This window comes from Lycium barbarum, chromosome 2 (assembly GCF_019175385.1).
Source record: "Lycium barbarum isolate Lr01 chromosome 2, ASM1917538v2, whole genome shotgun sequence".
NCBI lineage: Eukaryota > Viridiplantae > Streptophyta > Magnoliopsida > Solanales > Solanaceae > Lycium > Lycium barbarum.
This window is the reverse complement of record NC_083338.1, coordinates 10,192,620-10,208,416: the sequence shown is the minus strand read 5'-3', so window position 1 is coordinate 10,208,416 and position 15,797 is coordinate 10,192,620. Positions and strand designations below refer to the sequence as shown.

Sequence of the window (15,797 nt, the reverse complement as noted above, 5' to 3'; positions counted from 1 at the left end):
TGACCTATGATTCATATACAAAATATTCTGTCCGTTTCAATTTATGTGATATAATTGACTCAATACAGAATTTAAATAAACAACAAAAAATTTAAAATCTATAAAATGACATCACACAGCTTGAGGTGCGACTCTAATCCGGTTGACTCTGCTAATGCGAAATGTTTTGTACATCGAGCTGTCCTTTTTGTTAAATGTAAAATAGCATTACACTTATGTGGCTATACAAGCATTCAACATATCTAGAAGCACAGGATAATCTTTGTTTACTGATTACTATCAGTATTCGATATTGGGTTATTCATAGTATTATTCTTATTAAGGATAAAGTACGAAGTTTGTATTAAACGTTTCCAAATATAAAATAAGTCATTCTTTTAAGTACAAACTACTAACGAAATCGTTCCACGTAACCGTTCAGGCGGTAACAAACAGAAATCACTAGTACTACTATATATAACATCACACCCACAAGTTGTATTTTAACATATATTCTACCTTAAAAAGAAAAATCAAAGATATATATCGTCTTCTTCTATCCATCGATCTTAATCATTTTGGCAACAATACAAGAAACTATCAAACAAATATCATCTTTCGCCCTATCTAAGTTACATCACTTGGTTTACTTCTTCTCTCTTTGCTAACAAATTAAAGTACTTCACTATAATATGGATATATTCCACAAAGCCAAGGTAGTAAGATTCAAGAGCCATCTTGACAAGTACCTAGTAGCCGATGATGATCAAGAAACCACCCGCCAGAGCCGCTCTTCGACTAGTCGAAAATCGTGGTGGCTAGTTGAGTTTGTTGATGAAAACAGCCACCTTATACGACTCAAAAATTGTCATAGTGGCAAATACCTTATGGCTTCTGATGAGCCATTTTTACTAGGCATGACGGGTAATAAAGTCGTACAAAATTTGCCTGACAACTATGCGAAAGATTACTTGAATTCTATCGAATGGGAACCAATACGGGATGGATTTCAAGTGAAGTTAAAGGCATTTGGTGGTACATTTTTACGTGCTAATGGAGGTATGCCACCGTGGAGGAATTCTGTTACACATGATAGTCCTGCTTCTACACATAATTGGATTTTGTGGGACGTGGAAACTGTTGATGTATCGATGGTTTCGAGTATTTCCGATGGATTTTCCGGCTTGGAAATTGGATCTCCGGCCATGTCAACACGTTCAAGCTTGTCTTCTTCACCAAGAATAGTTGTGGTATGTTTTCTTAATCATGTCAACTTATTGACAGTAAAAATAATCCATAAAGGTCAAAAAAATAAAAAGAATAATTGCCACGACTTTATCATAAATCACTATCATGATACTCCATCCGTTTTAATTTATATGACACCTTTCGAATTTGAAGGCAAACCAGATTATTTTTTTACCGTGATTTTTTGTCTTATATGTATTTTGAATTATCATTTATTTGTGACTTATAGTATTTTTTACATAGTCTCCAAATATATAAATTTTATACAATCAAAATTAAAAAGTTAGCCTCTCGAATTGTGTCACATACATTGAGACAAAAACGATAAAAAAGAATTGATTCAAAAAGAGTGGCCACATAGCCTTTATTTTTTGGGTTAAAAAGAGTGTTCACCTACCCAATTAAGAAAGAATTAACTATATTTTTTCAGATTTGCCCTTATTAAGTGTTAAGTGACCAAATTCAATATCTATTTAATTAGAGATAGTTTAATCAAATTATATATTTCTGCTTAAAAGTTAATACTATTTTCTTAAAAAATGTGCAAATTGCTAAATGAATACTCTTTTTGAATAGGAGGAAATATTGTCTTGTTTATTAGTAGCAAGAGGCGAATAGGAAGAAATCACTTTTCTTTTCCAACGTGACAAGGAACCGCAATGAATTTATGATAACGTGCATGTAATATAAAATACTATAAAATGATAATTAGAAAATCGATCACGTCACCAGCATATTGGCGTATAATACTCTTCTTTTTATTGGCTTGGTAGAACTTGAAAAGGTAACCTATATAGTATGATTCACACACGCATGTTTGTTTCTGTCCATACAACATAATTGAAGACGAATATAGCAAATAGTCACTAGCACGAAATGAACAAATAGCAACAAAGTTAGGATTAGTTAGGTTAAAGTTATATACACCAAATTTATTATCAGTACACTTTAACAAATTAAAATAAAATATTTATTATCTCCATGAGATATGAATTAATGTCAGGTATACGATTTACGTAAAATTTACTAATTATAAGCAATACAATTGTGCACATAATTTTTTAGACTGTCATTGCACAAAGCATAAAATTATGTAATAAGTAACATTTTTAGAAGTCTTTTTGGATGAACTTACAACTTATGACTTATAAACATAACTCATAACTTTTGACTTATTTTTGTTATTTTGACATAAAATAAGTGCTTAAAAATATTTGTCTTATCCAAAAAATACAAATACTCCATTTTAAAGCTATTTTGAGGTAAAAGCACCTAAAATAAGTGAATACAAATAGGCTCTAACTCCTCTGCTTTTTCACACCCATCATATTAGATCTTTTAACTAGATTATAGAGCTTTAGAATTTTCAAATTAAAATGAGAGTGACCTTTCTAAAAGTCCTTTCTTTTTTCCTTTTATCTCTTCTTCTAAAATTTGAAATCTACTAGAAGCAAGAGGTTAGTTAGTTCTTCGATTAAGATAAAATTGTTGACTCTTTCTTCCATTAATACAAAATTGTTAACGTGTAAAATAATAGGTCTATTGTAGACCACCAACAATATTTATGGAGTACAGGACTGACCATTTTTGATGAGGTGGAAGGTCAAACCCTTGACTCTGAGTCAGCTGTTTGACATTAGGGCTGCTAATATCTTATCCTTTCACATTTTATCATTAGAAACCTTAAGCTTGTGGTAAAGCAAGTTTTTTTTTTCAACTTTCCTTTACCCTTTTTGTCCTTATTCAGACGGTTCCACAATATTAAGGTTGTTACTCTGTTTTAGAGTTTGCAAATTAAATTTATTACGTTATTTTTAAGAAGTGTTCATTTGTGTAAAAAAAATAAAAAATTAGCATTTGTTAGTATTCCAAAAATATTGAATGTGCAAATTCAGTTTTTGAGTTTGCGATAACTACACTGTGTAGTCGTTCACTAAAATAATAGTCACAAATGTATATTTTTTATATATAAAAATTAACATGCTTATTTTATACACAACAGTGTATTTTCTTTGTATATTTCACTAGCGAATATAATTATTTTTTACTGTCCAGTCAAATAATGTATAACTGTCCCTTTGAGTTTTTCAAAAATTATTGTTTCAGCTGGTTTGTAATTTTCTTGCTTCACATTTTTTTTATTATTAGAAGCCTTAAGCTTGGGGTAAACTACTGTGTTTTTCAACTTTCTTTTTTCCTTTTTGTCCTTGTTCAACAAAGATGGCTCAACCTTAAGGTTGTCAATCTGTTTTAGAGTTTGCAAGTTAAATTTATTAGTACGTTTTTTTTTCTTTTTTGGAAAAAGTGTTCATTGAGTTTAAAAAAAAAAAAAGGTATTCCAAAAATTAAATTTGCAAACTCTGCTTTTGAGCTTGGGATAACTACACCATATAGCCGCTCACCAAAATAATAGTCGACAAATGTATATTTTTTATATATAAAAAATAATATGCATATTTATACAATTTTTTATATATATATTTCGCTAGCGAATGTAATTATTTTAATAGTCCAGCCAAATGTATAACTTTCCCTTTGAGTTTCAAAAAGTATTGTTTGAGCTGGTTTGTAAAGCAAAAAAAGTTTTTTTTAAAAAAAAAGAATAAGCATTCTTTTTCAAAAACTCAAAAGCCTATTTTGCAAATTCATTTTGTAAAACCCTTCCAACCAACCACAACTTTTTTATAGTTTTTTTTGTTTTTTTTCCTATTCTTGAAAAATAACAATTGGCGGAATGGTCAATTGTTTCTGTCCTAAATTTTAAAGAACTACAGTACCAATTATTTTGTGTAGCTTAATGGTGTCCATTTTCCCGCCTGCCATAAGGTCCCAAAACAAAAACACGACAACTAATAAAAGCCTTTATTTAGTCACATGAATACCTTACAATAAACAGTTTAAATGATCCGTGTCACACATGCTTAACTTACAATCCAATGGCTGGCGCCGCCTGTCAAATTGACAAATTGTACAATTCTCAATTCCCTTCAATTATTCAAACACCAACAATAAGGGGTCGTTTGGTAGCTTGATTAGAGTTACGCGCGTATTAAAAATACAGAGTTTAATTCTGAGGGAATTTATTATCTATCTATGATTTCATGCAAAAATTAGTTATGTTAGGATTAGTTATTCCAGCTTTTATCTGCATAAAATAATACATAAATTTCCTCATAACTTATATATGTATTAGCGTTTTTCCAAATTACAAAATAATATTAATTTATACATAAATAACGTATCTCCTAATTAACTACCAAATATTATATATTATTTAATATCATAACTTAACTCACCTCCAAACCAACTACCAAACCGCCCATAAATCTTTTTCTATCACTTTCTTTGTATATACCACATACAACTCTAAAAACAAACATTAACGTCGACCCATTTGTCACCACTTTCAAAACTCTCATAAAATCCTCTCAAAGACAAAAGCAATCAAAAAATATTTCTTTAACTTCTTGTTCATTATCTTTTCTAGATACACTCTGACAGAGTTGAATTATTCAAACACCAATCAATAATCTTTTATCACTTGCTCTATAAATAAATATACAACTCTAAACCAAAAACTAACATCACCCCACCATTTTCCAACTCTCTTATAATCCTCTAAACACAAAAAACTTTCTAAATCTTTTGTTTTTTTGTCTTGACAGACCAAGAAACCAGAACATATGGACCTATTTTACAAGGCAAAAGCAGTAAGGCTAAAAAGCTATCATGAGAAGTATTTATTAGCAGAAGAAGATGAAGAAACAGTAATTCAAGATCGTGATGGAGCTTCCAAAAATGCAACTTGGACAGTTGAATTTGTTGAAAAAAACAACACCATTCGTCTCAAAAGTCGTTATGGCAAGTACCTCACAGCTTCAAACCAGAGATTTCTCTTAGGTATGTTCAAGTTTATGTCTTGATTTTCTTACCTTATTACTATTCTTTTACTATTTTTTTTTTCAAGAAAAAGCTTTGGACTTGTATAGATTGAGTTATCTTTCCGTTATACTCCCTCCATCCCATTCTAACTGTTGTTTTAGCTATAAAAAAAAATGTCCCAAAATAATTCACTTTACAATTCAAGACTAAAGTTGGACAATTGTTTCCAGTTATACCTTTAACATTAAAGAAGCATAAAGGAAGTATGAACAATATTTAACAAACTTAGTAGGCGTTTGGCCATGAAAACGAAATATTTTTCACTTTATTTGGAATTTTGAAGTTGGAGTTGAAGATGGAGTTATGTTTGGTTATACTTTTTGCAAAGAATATTTGGTCGTTTGAATGTACTGAAAGTGAAAATAAGGTTTTTGGTGTTTTTTAAGTTCCAAATACAACTTCAAGTTGTATTTGTAAACTTGAAGTTGGAATTTCCATGGCTAAACGTTGTTTTTCAAATAAAATAAAAATGTTTTCCGGAAAAAGGTGAAAAATTCTTATGGCCAAACGGGTCCTAATACTATTTGTTGTTTTTCTTTAATGGGCGTGAAAAGAGCTGAAGCGACAGCAGTTAAAAGAAAGAATGGAGTATAATAAAACAATAACATCTATAATGTAGTCATTAAAAGAGTGGAGATTGTCTCATAGTTTTATATTTTCTTTTATATTATTTTTCCATATGCAGCTTAATTGACCATATTTACAGGGTCAAATTTGCCCCTTTTACTATGCAAAAATGATCAATTTTTTCCTCTGTTATACTATTTCGTGCAAAAATACTCCCCTGTTACCTAAATATATTTGGACCATTTAGTATTATGCCTCTTTTAGTATAGTAACGTCGTTCAAGTTTTGTAATTGTTAGCTTGCCACTGATGTCATGTTATTTTGATCCCAACAGGTATGACAGGGAGGAAAGTTCTGCAAACTCTGCCACAGAGGCTTGATTCTTCTGTAGAATGGGAACCAATTAGAGAAGGGAACCAAGTGAAGCTTAGGACAAAGTATGGACAGTTCTTAAGGGCTAATGATAGTATTCCACCTTGGAGAAACTCAGTGACACACAATATCCCACATAGGACTTCTACTCAAGATTGGATTTTGTGGCATGTTGATGTTGTTGAAATCTTGGTTCATTCACCTGTTCCTAAGGATCCTCCTCCTTTGGTTTATCATGAAGATTCTGAATCTAGTTCACCCTCATATACTGGTTACTCTGCATCACCAGCAAGCTTACCAGCAAGCTTTTCTAGACAAGAGGTATTATTGTTTAATTGCAATTTTTTTTTTTTTGGAGTTGAAATTCATTTATATTATGGTGATTACTGTTTATTAGTCCGTTCATTTCAATTTATGTGACATAAGTTTGAATCGGTACAGAGTTTAGAATAGAAATAAGAGACTTTTGACACTTACGGTATTAAGCATGTCATAGTATTTGTCCGGCCAAGGTAGGGCTAAGGTCTGTGTACACTCTACCCTCTCCAGACCTCACTTTGTGGGTTACATTGGGTATGTTTCTATAAAACTTGTGGCTTTGAATATGCCATAGCTTTTGTGTGATTGTACGAGCTTCTTATTAATGGTAAAATGGTAAGTATAAAATTAATTATTTCCAAATTTATAAGTGTGTCATTTTTTGGAACAGACTAATAAAGAAAATGTATCATGTATATTGGTTTGGAGCGAGTATGTTGTATTCTCTATCTCAAATGCTTTGACCAACATTTAAAATGAGTTTTTATCACCATTTTGATAATAGGAGACTTACAACTTAGAGCAAGTTTCCTGTAAATCTGAATAAAACGAATCGATTTAATCAAATTTAGCTATGGAAACTAAGTCAAATTGACTCTTGATAAGTGAAAAGTGCGAGGTGATTCCAAGGATGGTTATTCAAATTCTATTTTATTGCACCAAGATTGTTGAACTATTTTTTGTAACAAACAAAATAACTCGACTTTGCTCAAGTACCACCAGAAGTCGCTAGACAGTTTTTTTAACCAAATTGCCACTCAACTTTGGTAGATATCATTACGAGTATCTCCTTTGTTTCCTCCTAGTGACATTCAATATCCATTCTATTTCATTTGTACATATTAATTATTTTAGGAGAGTTTGGAGTTCTCTATTTTGTTATGGTATTGAAACATCCCTTTCTCTTGGCAGTCAGATGAGTTTTTGGCTAGTTCATTAATGAAGTTTGGATATGGGAGGCTGATTTATTATCACATTGCTAATGAATATGGAGAAATCAATGAGGGAGTTGAAGGGTTTTGCATACCTTTTAAGGGAAATAGTGTTGAGGAGCTGAAGAAGACATTGGAAGAAGAAACCGGGCTCGAGGACATCACTGTGTGTACAAAGAGTTCTTTGAATGGGAAGCTTTACCCTCTTCATTTGCAGCTTCCTCCCAACAATGCAAATATGGATGTTGTTGTTGTACCATCCGGCTTCATCTAAAGGTGAGATTTTTACTTGTCTTGAATTGGTTCCTTTTGTAAAATTTATTAAACACCTTTACTAAAATTTAAGATCCCTCTCTGTTATCCATCATGTCGGAAAATGCTAAGTTTTAGGGGTCTGAGATTCTTGAATGAAGAATATCTGAGTCTTGACAGATGCTATTACCATTTAGCTAATGACTTAAAAATATGTAAGCTATTAGAGCTGCTTGATTACTCTGGAGTTGGGAAATGTTGTGTAAATATAGAGTATGCTAGTTTTTGGATTAACCCGCTGGAAGAAATAGTAGGTAAATGATGTCCAACTTTGTTTAGGTATGTCATGTCAGGAGACAAATTAAGTAAATTAAAGTGTGCTTCTAACAGTTTAAACTTTTCAGATAATTAGTGTGTGGCATGTCAATTTGCCTTCTGTTGTCACACGGATGTTACAAGAGTCAATGAGGTCAATAGTTAAAGTGTATACCTAAGTTTAAGCTATTATGCAACGAAACATTGTCAATTTGTGGCATCAAGATCAAGTTTTATGATAGACGCTTTGTTTTGTCACTTAACGATGACAATTCTTTTTTAACGAGCCTTCTTCCTTCTACATGCTCCTTATGAGCAGCCTGTTTTTACTTTCCTTCCCCTGTGCATGCTATTAGAGTGATGTTTGAATTCAGAACTTAGTAGTTTAGGATCTCCATTTCATTCACTCTGATATCTGTTTTCATCTTTATTGTGCATGTGCTTCATGTTGCTGATTATATTACCATTGATCTTTTTTACGTTTCTCTAAACTTGTCGTTTTCGTGTATCAGTACCTGGAGCTTTTGCAAATGCAGCGAATGTCGATGTATAGCAATTTAGATGGCACTATAGTTCAAATGGTGTTACAGAACATCATATTTCTATTATTTCAGTCCATGTAGTTGTGTTATCTGCTGTCTCTGCGGCCGCCAAAAGCCTATCTTCTCTCAGATATTGAGTAGGTTGAGATCCGGAAGAACCCTCCAACAAGAAGAATAGAAGTTGACCACAAGGCCATCTCGGTAGTGGTCACTATTCAGTCCTCATATTTATAAGGCATATATTGTTTTGTGATGAGAGATTATAAAACAAAGGTAGTGGTCAGTACTAGTATAGTTAGTTTGGTATGTATCTCATTCTTTTAATTTTTCCACCCTTCCCAAAGGGGTGACATTGTTTCTTGAACTGAATTTTGCAGCTAGAGTCTCCTATTTGTTTGTTCCTTGGATATAAGTTTGATTGTAAATTCTTTATCATTGAGATTGAATTTAGCACTTCCTCTGGATTGCCTTTATGGGATTGCATACATGCCAAACTTGTGTCCTCCAAAAACCTTGAAAAGCATCTTATCCAATATTTTGTTTTTGGTTTCAACCCGAGTGTACAATATCTATTTCAGAGCTCTGACTAATCCGTATTTGCATTGCATAAGTCCCATTAAAGAGGGAAAGTGTTCGTTACTTCGTTATCAGGATATTTTCTTATCCAACGCTGGCTTGTATATAGTACTATATACTTTGGCTAACTTGGTTCCTCTTCTCTAATAAAGATTTGATTTCGAGGATATTAAAACTACTTCCCTTAAAAGCGAAAAAGGCTAAATTTAGTAGTTCAAATCTGTATCGATCTATTTTTATGCATAATTTACATTTCCAAAATCAATACTGAAAAAAGAAAACATTAAGTTTTACAACCCGAATTGCTGGTAATGAAAATTTTGTGGTATATTAAAAATTGTCTTCACCCTGCTCATGTAGATGTGAACATCTTTTTTATTAAAACTTCCCTTGGTTTTGGACCCAAAAGAAAACTTCCCTCGGTTATTAAGGAATAGTAGTAAGTATTTGTATTCGTGGGATGCGCAGACATCACTTCCTGAATTATCATCTACCTGTAAGGTACTCTCTTAACCAAGACTAATTCCTAAAAGTATATTATATGTAATGATCTAGTTAACTTCCAAAGTCCTACATATTAGGAGTTTTACCTTTTTCAAATAAGAAAAGACTTAATAGCTATAACTTTAATTAATTTCAAAATTCTAAATATTAGAAAAATAATTAAATTACAATTTTGCGCAATGTAAATTTAGTTTTAGAGGGTAAAATGGAAAACGACATTTCACTAAAGGTATTTGTGCTTGTAACATAGTGTATATAGATGGATTTAATTACTTTATTTCCAATTTTTGTTATTACATTACCGACTAATTAGTATTATTAGATTATTAAGTGACTTTTCATTAACTTGTCACTATGTTTAATCTCATGCCCACCACTCTCCATTTAATAATACTATATAAGAAAAGAAAAAAACTTTGAGAAAAACCCAATGTAATAGCCTGTTTGGCCAAACTTATAAAATCAACTTATTTTGAAAAGTGCTTCTTTCAAAAAAGTATTTTTGGCAAGAAGTAATTCGTGTTTGGTTAATTAATTTAAAAAAAAACTTTTGTGCAGCAATTAGTGTTTGGCTAAGCTGTTGAAAAGTACTTTTATAAGTATATTTGTCTCAAAAGTGTTTTTGAGCAAAAGCTACTTTTTTTAGCTTTTGAAAAACAGTTTTTGCCGCTCCTCAGGAGCACTTATTATCTTTCAAAAGCTTGGTCAAACACTTCACTTTTTTTAAAATAAGTATTTTTGGCCTCCCAAAAGCTTGGTCAAACACCTCACGTTTTTAAAATAAACACTTTTGGCCTCCCAAAAGCTTGGTCAAACAGGCTATTGTATCTAACTTGAATTGTTCTTATAAGTGAAGATTACAATAGTTGACTTAAGCGAAGGAATTGTCCCACATCGTCTACCCAAAAAAAACTTAGGGGTAGTTTGGTACACGGTATAAGATAGGATATCTTAGCACTAACTTTGGGATTAATTTTGTACTATCATGTTTGGTAGAAAGTATAAAATTATTCCACAATAAATTTATACCTTCTACCAAACAAAGTATAAAATGAAGCCAATAATTAAAGATGTGACATTCCACCTTATCCCATTAATCTTGAGATTATTTATCTCACCTTTTAGATGGGATAAATTAATCCTAGAATTATAATCCTGTGATTGTGATTATAATATCGGAATAATTTTGTCCGCATACCAAACCACCACTTAGTGTCCAATTGTCCCACATCGGCATAAGCTAAGGAATAGTCCCAAAAAAAAAAAAAACTATAAAAGGAGCCCCCTTTCAAACTTTTAACGCTACTTCGAAAATCACCCTTTCTAAAGAATTTGTAAGCAAAACCCTAACCCTAGTTTAATTTTGCTTTCAGAATAGTAATGGCACACCCTTCAGGTATAGTCCCTACTATTCAGAACATTGCTTCAATGGTTAATTTAGACTGCAAGTTAGACCTTAGAGCAATAGCACTTTTGACTCAAAATGCCGAATATAATCCAAAGCGATTTCCTGCAGTTATAATGAGACTTAGAGAACCACAAACAACAGCAAATATATTTGCTTCTGGAAAAATTGTTGTAACTGGTGCCAAAAGTGAAAAAGAATCTAAGTCAGCAGCTAGGAAATATGCTAGAATCATTCAAAAGCTTGGTTTTCCAGTCAAGTTTAAGGGTTTTAATATTCAGAATATAGTTGCTTGTTGTGATGGTAAATTTCCTATTTGACTTGAAGGCATTTCTACGAATGGTGATCATGGCGCTTTTGTGAGTTATGAGCCAGAACAATTTCCTGGATTGAAATATCGCATGGAACAACCGAAAATAGGGATACTCATTTTTGCTTCTGGGAAGATTGTCATCACAGGAGCCAAGGTAGTAGTAATACATATTGGAAAACTTACGTAAATGTACCCTTTGGCCAACTAGTTTACCAACATGCATGGTTGAATATACACTTGTATAATATATGTATATTTAGTGTAAAGTATAAACTTCGGCTGTATATGTTGTGTATAGGTATATATGGTGTACGTATATGTAGTATGAAGCATACACTTCGGTTGTATATGTTGTGTATAGAATCTATAGATATGTATAGCATAGTATAAAGTATGCACTCCGGCTGTATATGTTGTGTATAGGTATGTATAGTATATGTATATTTAGAATAAAGTATACACTACCTATACACTGTGTACATATTCTGTAAACTAGATGGGCAAATGGTATTTGATTGTAATTTTTCCAATACATATTATATGCTTAATGGATTCTTCACTCAATGTCTACATGTTATGCTGGTGGTTTACCTTACTACACATTCTTATATCTATTTCAGGATAGAGGTGAGACATATACTGCATTTGAGAATATATACCCAGTTCTTAGTCAGTACAGGAAGAATCAACAGCAATTGAGTTGATACAACATGCAGTGGAGCATCTGCTATGACTAACAAAGTTGGAGGCTTAATTCTTTGGTTTTTAAATTTATGTTTTGATGTAAAACAGAATTTTCAATGAGACTGTCAGAGATTGCTCTTTTGCTAACCTGTTTCTTTCAAATGATATTTTTGAACTTCATGATTTTGAAAAATAAAAACAGAATTTTAAAGAAACATCACGTATACAAGCTAGTAAAATGACTCGTATTTTTCTTTTTTAAAGATTTTCTACAATATAATTATTGAATGAAAGAAATGGAGAATTTCAACCTCCAAATAAGATATAAGAGAATGAGATTTTAAAACATGATTAATTCATGCCGACCATTATCCATTATAAAATAAATCACAACCACAAGAAAATAAAGGGGAAAAAATAGTGTTGAGGAGCTCAGGAAGACATTGGAAGAAGAAACCGGGCTCGAGGACATTACTATGTGTACTAAGAGTTCTTTGAATGGGAAACTATACCCTCTTCTTTTGCAGCTTCCTCCCAACAATGCAAATATGGATGTTGTTGTTATCCCATCCGGCCTCATCAATCTTGTAGTTTCTTGTCCTTTGATTATTACTGTTATTATCCGTTGTGTCTTGTACTTCGATAGTCATATGATTTTGTGGTAGTTACGTTATTGTTTCTTTTCCGGACTGCTTTGTCATGCTTTAGTTAGCATTTTGCTATGGCTTCGTTACTTCTGTTATTTCCTTTTCTGGACTGCTGTGGTTGCTTTTCTTTGAGCCGAGGGTCTATTGATCGGAAACAGTCTCTCTACCTCCATGGTAGGGGTAAGGTCTGGGTACACTCTATCCTCCCCAGACCCCACTTTGTGGGATTACACTGAGTATGTGGTTGTTGTTGTTGAATTGGTTACATTTTGTAAAATTTATCAAGCACCTTTAACAAATTATAGATGCCTATATGTTGGCTGGCCATCATATAGGAAAATGCTAAGTTTTAGGGGACTGAGATTCTTGAATGAAGAGTATTGTCTTTGAATTGCTAGTACTACTATTTAGCTTGCTGAGTTAAATACATGTAAGATATTTGAGCTGCTTGCTTGATTTCTTTCGGAGTTGGGAGATGCTGTGTTATGTTGAGTGCATGCTAGTTTTTGGATTAACCAGGAAGGAGTTTAGTAGGTTAAAGATGTGGAACTGTTAAAGTGGTGTCCATGTCAAATTGCTTTATGTTGTCACATGGATAGATGTCACAAGAGTCAAAGAGTTCATAGAGCCCGCCTGGCTTAGTTGATAAAAAGTAGCTGATAAGCATCAAGTGGTGAAACTTTATGAATTACTAATATCTCTACATGTTTGAATAGAAGTGCTAAAACTGATTATAAGTAAACAATTGAGATTTTTTGTTAGCTTAGGACATTATGCAACGATAGATTGTCTATTGGTAGGATCAAGATCAGGTTTGATAGACGTTTTGTACTGTCACTTAACGTCGATGACATTCTTTCATCTGATTTCTTTCTTAACTAGTCTTCTTCCTTCTACAAAGCTTCTTGTGAGCACAGCCTGTTTTTACTATCCTTCCCCTGTGCATGTTGTTAAGAGTGCTGTGGAATTCAGAACTTACTAAAGCTTCACTTAGTAGTTTAGGACTTGCATTTCATTCGCTCTGATATCTGTTTTCATATTTTTGGTGCCTTTATTTCCAGAGACGGAGCCAGGATTCGAAGCTTGTGAGTTCGGGATTCTAAATTCGTTTAAGTTACTGGGTTTTATATTAACAAATTTTTACGTATTCAGTGAATTTTTCAAGATAAATACAGATTTGAACCAAAGTTATTGGGTTCAACCGAACTCCCGAATTGTATGCTAGCTCCGCCACTGTTTATTTCATGTTTGCTTGTACAAATGCACTGCAACCCTATGTGTACTCATTGATCTAGACAGCTTTGGCTTTAAAGTGTGCTAATTATATTACCATTGATCTTTTTTACATATCTCTATACTTCTCGTTTTCGGATATCAGTAACAGGAAATTTTGCAAATGCAAGGACATGTCAATACAACATCATACCTAGTGTAGTCCTGCAAGTGGGTTCTGGGAAGATAGGATGTACACAGACCTTTATCCCGAAAAATAATTTGAAGCATGATATCAAGAAAAATACGACAACAAAAAGATGAAAGGGTGTCAATGTAGAGCTATTTAGATGGCACTATACTTAAATAGATATAAGAACTTTCAAAAAAATAAAAGGGAATAAACACTAAAATAAGTGGAGATGCGGGGTATCGATCCCCGTACCTCTCGCATGCTAAGCGAGCGCTCTACCATCTGAGCTACATCCCCATGCTTTATAATTTTGTCGACTTTCTTTATTGATTTATTTTCTGGTTAATTGTTGCAAACTTGCAATTCAAACGATCAAATTCATTTTTTTTTCAAATGACATTTTATTTCAGACGACGTCTCACGAGCATTAAATTGTTAAACAATTAATCAGATTATAATATGACCTATGATTTCCCATATAACACAACATAAATTTGTTTCACCCTAGGTGCACACGACCATCTTAAGTCCCATACAATTTCTTCAAAGCAGCCTAGTCAATCAGACAACTTTCACCTGTGTGCGTTCATATTGCCAATTTCAAAACCGGATAACCGACCAAAATTGTGACATGCTGCTTACCAACATAAACCTAACTGGTTTCATGATGAATTTCCACATTATAGATATGAATTTACTTGAAGTAATATGGTTAGTGAGAATTCATATATTTGACCCCAACTAATTTAGAACGCATGCGTTGTTATTGTAACCTTGTCAATTAGACTCACAACTATCTTTTACATGTTAAAAGCCACTCAAATCAAAAGATTAAGTAGCCAGTAAACTCAACCTAATAGCCCAAACCATTGTTTTTTATGTGAGGAAAAATACATTAGGTGTATCAAAATTAGTTGCATAATCAGAGTAGTTAGAGAAGTTATTTGAAGAAGGGGGTGTACAAATAACTCAAAGCTGCTGTGGAGGAAGAAATGTGATCAAGAATCTTATTCTTCTTTTCTCCTTCTTCTTCTTTTATTGAGTTTAACTAATATCCGCCAGTATGAATGTTTTTTATACTATCATGCCACCTTCTATAAAGACTGCAATTGAAAACTACATATATGATTACAACCCAACAACATATTAGACTGACAATTATTCCAATATTGTGATAGAGAAATTAAATAGGATTTATTGAAAGTTGCATTCATTGGGTCTTCCTTTTATCTTTTTTTGTTTGTTTGTTTTGCTTAAACATGCTATATATTAGACTAAAACAAGTTTACAGAGTCATTACAAGAAGGGACTGCTCGAGCTGTCACAGCAGTTGAACAATTCTTATTGAAAGATGTGGAGAAAGAACACTATGCTCGAGCTGGAATTGTCGTAATTTGCCAATTCCTCCCACAACTTAGTGAGTTTTCCATAGTAATCCACTATGGTCCTTTCCTTTTGCTTGCACTCCGTGAGTTCCACCTGAAGTTGTTGCATTTGAGAACCGTTGATAACGGCGAACCGCTCTCGGATGCTGGTCCATAACTCTCTATGGTGTTGCGAATCCACTACACCAATAGTGAATTTGTAGTCCACCAATCTTCCACATTTGACGTAATGTCATAAGGAGTGGCTCTGATACCATGTTAAATTAGGCATTGGGCCTAACTCACACCCTAAAAGCTAGCTCAAAGGGAGGAGGATTGTCCGAGCCTTAGAACGAGTCCAGGGTTCTTGTCCATCACCGGTGTGGTATATTTCTCCACAAAAGCAGATAAACTAAACAAAGGGGAACAGTA

At 32.9% G+C, this 15,797-nt stretch overlaps 1 protein-coding gene, 1 non-coding gene and 1 pseudogene across 2 annotated transcripts; 2 read left to right on the top strand and 1 right to left on the bottom strand.

Annotated features, from left to right (window-relative positions):
- The first annotated feature begins 508 nt into the window (after positions 1-508).
- Positions 509-8,940, top strand: LOC132626131 (uncharacterized). Its single transcript, XM_060340884.1, has 5 exons — positions 509-1,229; positions 4,893-5,127; positions 6,071-6,429; positions 7,339-7,634; positions 8,438-8,940. The coding sequence occupies exons 1-4, from the start codon at positions 672-674 to the stop codon at positions 7,630-7,632; spliced, it is 1,446 nt and encodes a 481-aa protein (XP_060196867.1). The 5' UTR covers positions 509-671; the 3' UTR covers positions 7,633-7,634; positions 8,438-8,940.
- Positions 8,941-10,927: 1,987 nt separating this feature from the next.
- On the top strand, positions 10,928-11,969 carry LOC132628333 (TATA-box-binding protein-like; annotated as a pseudogene).
- Positions 11,970-14,225: 2,256 nt separating this feature from the next.
- Positions 14,226-14,298, bottom strand: TRNAA-AGC (transfer RNA alanine (anticodon AGC)). Its single transcript has one exon. It is a non-coding gene; the product is annotated as a tRNA-Ala (tRNA).
- Positions 14,299-15,797: the final 1,499 nt, after the last annotated feature.